Here is a 5,739-nt window from a genome sequence, read left to right as displayed (position 1 = left end):
CTGAGAGCTTGATGGACCCTCTACGGCAGGGATCACCAAACTCAGTCCTGGAGGGCCGGTGTCCTGCAGAGTTTAATTCCAACTTGCCTCAACACACCTACCTTCAAGTTTCTAGTATGCCTAGTAAGAGCTTGATTATCTGGTTCAGGTGTGTTTAATTGGGGTTGGAGCTAAACTCTTCAGGACACCGGCCCTCCAGGACCGAGTTTGGGCACCCCTGGCTTAGGACGTTCCAGTTCAGACCGTTCCGAGGGTTCCACCAGAAGTGGGCACTCATGCAACGTAATCAATGACGTACATCCGAGTAAACGAGAAGGAGGGAAGTTTGCGAGTGAAGGGCATAAAAAAACGGACTGGAACGCAGCCTTAGACTTCTAACATATTTGAACACCATATTACTTGTAAATTACCATAAGACAATATTTCTATATAATTTTAGCAACTAAAGGCAAAAAGTGGTTGACTATAAATTTAAATAACACTGCAGTTCTTTATAAAAAGTTTATTTAAAACTAATTATGTTACTTTGGTTTGTGTGGTATATTGTATGAGGATAACAAAGCACATGAAACTAGGATATATGTTCAGCTGGAAAATTTAATAACTGAATAAAAACATTAATACATTTTAAAACTTCGACACACTCCAGCAGATTAACAGCAATGTACAATAAAACAGCAAAGAGACAGTCTAAACCGAACTATTGTTGTTTTGTATGTATAATTTCTAAAAATCAAACTCACACATCTCGCTGTGCATGTTGCATATAATGCATCTGTAATTCTAGTTCTCCAGGCAAAGAACCACCACATATCATGCACTGGAACAGGTGATCTGGGGCAAAAGGCATTTTATTGCCCATTTTGTGTGGCTCAGTTTGTTGGGCTAACTGAGGTAAGTTTGTTACTTGTGGCATGATTGGCATCTCATTTATGGTGCCCTGTGAGGTGAAGAAGATCCCTTGTGGTAATGGACCTGGAAGTTGTCTTCCAACAGAATGCATTGGATGCGGAGCAGGTATATTCAGAGCTGGTGGAGGTGGAGGAAAAGGTGGTGAGATAAAAGATGAAGGCTGATTTAGAGAAATCTGTTGGCCAGAAATTAGAGCTATGTGCTGTTGTGCCCGGATGTGGCCTTGTTGAACTGGTCCGTTTAGAAAGGTCTGGGAAACAATTGGAGCAGCCTGAAACCCCCACATTGGAGGTCTGTCCCCAAGAGACAAATGAGCTGGTGCATACGGCATGTTCACTGGTCCCATCTGGTTTGGAGGAGTTGCACTAACCCAAGTAGGAGGTATTTGAGCCTGATGCTGGAGCTGTGTCTGATGAAGCTGTTGTTGAAGAAGCTGCTGTGGAACCTGCATGTGCTGAGGCAAGTGCTGGATTAGTCTGTTTTGCTGCTTCTCTAATGAATCTCCAGGTATTTCTTGTAAGCCCACAGATGTAGACATTTCTAAAGATGTTTTCATACTCCATAGAGGGGTATTCGGTAGACCAGAAGCACCAGCGGGTAGCACTATACCACCAGTCTGACCCATTTCGGTTTTAGCCAGACCTGAGGAATTTGGCATTTGCAAATCATGAGTGAGTTTATCAGATTCACTGTTGGTTGGTGCTTCTAAGTCAACAGTTACATTGCCATCTTGTGACGAATTATTGAACAGCCCTGGTTTAGCTGTTTGCACTGAATCACAGAGTACTGGCCACTGCGATTGCTGCGAGTCTTGAATGGATCTTGGTGATCGCCTTTTTACATCCAGAGGTGAAGGCCTGTCCACTTGGTGCTGTGAATGTTTGCCTTTTTGCTCCGTTTCAGATACGTTTATCTCCGAGTAATGATTAGGTTGTGCTGACATCGGTACATTTGCTTGAGAAGGTTGCTGCTGGTGCACGAGCTCTGGGAGACCATCACATTTAGGCAAGATCGTCTTAAGGTGACTTCCTGGCCACTGCATCTGCACTGCATTGCTTGGCTGGGCTTCCAATAAATTCATGGGCGTTTGAGAGTGGAGCAGCTCTTCTGATGAAGGTGGCATTTGTAACTGCCATTCTTGCTGCAAATGAACCTGCTGGGACTGATTTCTAGCCTGCAAGTGCTGCGATCTAAGCTGCATGCATTCATGTCTATTTGCATCGAAACTACGGGAATGGTGTGGAACCACATTTGGCAACAGTGTTTCTGACATGATTCTACCAGGTAGAGGTGCCGTCCTTCCGTTGTCTCGATCTAACCTTGGCCTACCTCTCCTGCCGGTACTTACTCTACCTCTTTGAGAATGTATGGACAGTGGATAACCGTGACTCTGGCCTTGCCGTTTACGCACATGAATCTTTTGATGCACGAGCAGACTACTAAGCCAAGGGAACGACTTATGGCACTCCTGGCAGCGGTGAGGTCTCTCCCCCGTATGAGTGTTTAGATGGTCTCGGAGCAAGTAGGCCAAAGCAAAGCTCTTGTCACACAGATGACACTTGTAAGGTTTCTCACCTGTATGGGAAAGCATGTGCCGCTGAAGCTGACTCTCATCGCTGTAGCCCTTACGGCACTGCGTGCAGCGAAACGGCTTTTGTTGATGCAGCCGCTGGTGTGTTTTCATGTTGTGATGAAATGCAAAATCCTTACCACAGTCCGGGCACTTGTATGGCTTCTTCCCAGTGTGGATAATTGAATGCTGCTGCAAATAGCTACTAAATCTAAAGGACTTTTTACATACTTGACACTGGTAACCCTTGTTGTGTATGCGCATGTGAAGCTCTAACACTGATCGGTAGCGAAAGCACTTTCCACAATCTCGACATTTGAACGGTTTCTTCTCTGTCTGGTCCTCTAATCCCCCTACTCCTGACATACTGTCAATATCTGCCTCATCCATACCAACATCATCCTGCTTTTCGAGTACAGCTTTAATCTGATCTGTGATATGTGTTGTGTTTAAATCCAAAATGTTAGTCATATGTGTTTGTGAATGTGATTGCAGGATGGATTCTGACTGGAATTTAAGAGGACAATACTGGCATGCATAGACCTTATCAAATCTTTTGCCATTACTCATCCTTTCATACTCTGCTTCATGGATTAACATGTGCGTTCTTAAATCAGATGCTTTATAAAAAATTTGAGGGCACAGAGGACAGTTGCGCTGCTGCTCAACAGTCGCATTCTCTTTACCTACTTGCCCCACAAGAGATACGTTATGGTTTGTAATACATGCCTCAGACCTAGCTGAGATCTTTTTGTGTTGCCGAAAATGTGCTCGCATATTTTGTGCAAAAGCGAACGTTTTTCCACAGTATGAACAGTGGTAAGGCTTTTGGCCGGTGTGGAGATACTGGTGCTGCTGCAAAAGGCTGCTGTATTTGAAGTTCTTCCCACAGAGTTTGCACAGGTGGGCTCTTTCCTCCGTGTGCCTGCGTCGATGGTCCTCCATGACATAGCGATGCCTGAAGACCATACTACAATCTGGACACTCATACGGCTTCAGTGCAGCGTGGGATCGTTGGTGTATATGCAGCGTCACTAAACTCTGAAAGCCTTTGTTGCACTCAAGGCACCGATAAGGACTGTCTAAAGAGTGACTCTGCATGTGGGCATTAATGGACACCCTGTACTGGAACTCTTTGCGGCACAGAGGGCAGCGAAAAGGCTTGTCCACATTCTGTTCACAAACATGAAGCCTTAATCGCATCATTGTCGAGAAACACATACCACAATGCTCACATTGAAATTTCCTCCGTTCCTTGTATTTCCTCTCAGAGCGTTTTGAATGCGACAAGCTTGGTTGGCTGTTTTCTTTATGAATACTGCGGTGTTTGATGAGGTCACTTCGATGCTGAAAAGTAATGCCACATTCTTTACAAACAAGGGAAGCCTGCTCATCTTGGTGCATGTGAAAGTGTCGATGCAGGTTGTATGTTTCCCTGCGAGTGAACTTTTTACCACATTCGTTGCATTCCAGTCGGCTTTTCCTTCGCTTGACAACTATTCCTTTCCCATCACTCTTAGATTCATCTTCTCCTTCCTTCTCTTCTGTGTTTTCCTTAACCTTTTCCATGCTTTTGGGATCTCCTGTTTCCTCTATCTTCTCTTCTGTGCTTTGCATTGCCTCACCATTAGACTTTGATACTTCACTTATATTTGTCGACTCTTCATCTTGTTTTGGTGGGTGTTCTTCCTTGGTGGCATGCTTTGACTCTTTGCTGACATTTTCTGTAGTTTTGTCCTCCGTTTCTTCTTTGTCGGTTTCTTGCCCTGTAGAGTGATAGCAAAAAAAAAATATATATATATTAGATATGAAGTAATTTCCAAAGTACAAGCCCAATAGTTTATTTAGTCATTCAGATTTATAATTGTAATAAATTGTTTATATTACATCAATCTTTCAAAAGGTGTACTGAAGATCATCTAAAGAATGTTTAAAAATTTGACGTGTTGGCAACAAAAAACTATTAAATACTACCACCATTACTGCCCAAAAAAACTAGTTAACTAAACACACGCTGTCTTTTTGTGACAGCATACTTAATAAACCTGTCTATTAAAGGCTTTTCAGCTATTTTTAAACAATGCAATGATTATTAAAAAAAAAAAAACAGCAAAAATGTAAAAGGTAAAAACACAAACATATCAAACTACTGTTTTGACCAACAGATATTGTAATTACTATACTGTATAAATGAGCGGCTTTCACTTTGGTTTAGAGCAGCTATAGATAAGATGATACTGGAATTTTACTTTGGACAAAATTAACAAAAATCACTCTTTAAGTTTAAGTTCAAAACCTCTAAAAAAATAAATACATTTAAGTTTAAAAACGAAATGCCTGAAACCTACAAACGCAAGGATAGAGAAAACAAGCATCTGTGTAACTGAACATTTGACTCAAAACCTTATTGTTACTGAGATATAGATATGTGACATCTAGCACCAATTTCTGTTTTCGAAACAGTCACACCCATGTTCACTTCACCCAGCATATGGGTCTTCCTCGGTTCATTTCATTCTCTATGCCCCACCACTTATTGACTAAATCATGTGACCTGGTAGCACAATGCATCATTATTACCATTCATCCTGAATTCTATAGAGTGCAAAAGTGCGTGTCCACTTTTTCAGCGGCCCTGGTTCCATAAGAATTTTTCCCATTCATTTTCCCATAAGGATTTAAAAAAAGGTAATTGTTTAGAAGTTATAAGCAATGAACCAAACCGACCAGCTACAACATACAAGGTAGACCTTGTAAACGGCTTTAATAAGATAAAGAACTGCAATCTTATGAAGCACTGCAAATTACATAATCGAATTAAAAATGGAGAAATATAAAACTTTTTGATCATATGTATATATATGTACAATACATTTTGAGTTTATTGAAAAATATGCATATTATGCAAGCTGTTGGAAATTGTAGGGGAAACCGACTTCAAATCCAGTATTTTGGCCACTATTCTCTGATTAGCAGAGATTTTTCTGCAGAATCATGGGTAATGTAGTTTTTCCACCAGGAATTCCACTGTTAAACACGTTTATTTGAAACAAGTTGAAAAGTGCGGACTAATGGCTTCAAACAAAAAATAAGTAAATAATAATAAATATAAATAAATAAAAAACTTTGAAAAACATGAACTTGACTTGGTTGTTATAGAGGTTTGTTTTTGTTCCACAGACAGTTCTAGGGCTGGACAATAATTCAATGTATCACGATATAATTTTTTTCAATAACGGTGATATGATTTTTAAACA

General features: G+C 41.0%; 2 protein-coding genes across 2 annotated transcripts in view; both read right to left on the bottom strand.

Annotated features, from left to right (window-relative positions):
• LOC107657675 (myb-related transcription factor, partner of profilin-like) overlaps window positions 1-5,739 on the bottom strand; it is a 24,565-nt gene that overhangs the window by 12,513 nt on the left and 6,313 nt on the right. The gene's annotated exons all lie outside the window — the stretch shown is intronic.
• LOC107657674 (uncharacterized) overlaps window positions 565-5,739 on the bottom strand; it is a 6,955-nt gene continuing 1,780 nt past the window's right edge. The window contains exon 2 of the mRNA XM_016445853.1: window positions 565-4,248. Coding sequence (XP_016301339.1) covers window positions 740-4,248 — 3,509 coding nt within the window. The 3' untranslated portion in view covers window positions 565-739. The remainder of the gene's footprint in view (window positions 4,249-5,739) is intronic.

This window comes from Sinocyclocheilus anshuiensis, unplaced genomic scaffold (assembly GCF_001515605.1).
Source record: "Sinocyclocheilus anshuiensis isolate Anshui unplaced genomic scaffold, SAMN03320099.WGS_v1.1 scaffold43, whole genome shotgun sequence".
NCBI classification, from domain to species: domain Eukaryota; kingdom Metazoa; phylum Chordata; class Actinopteri; order Cypriniformes; family Cyprinidae; genus Sinocyclocheilus; species Sinocyclocheilus anshuiensis.
The sequence above is the reverse complement of the archived record's forward strand: the minus strand, read 5'-3'. Positions and strand labels throughout refer to the sequence as shown.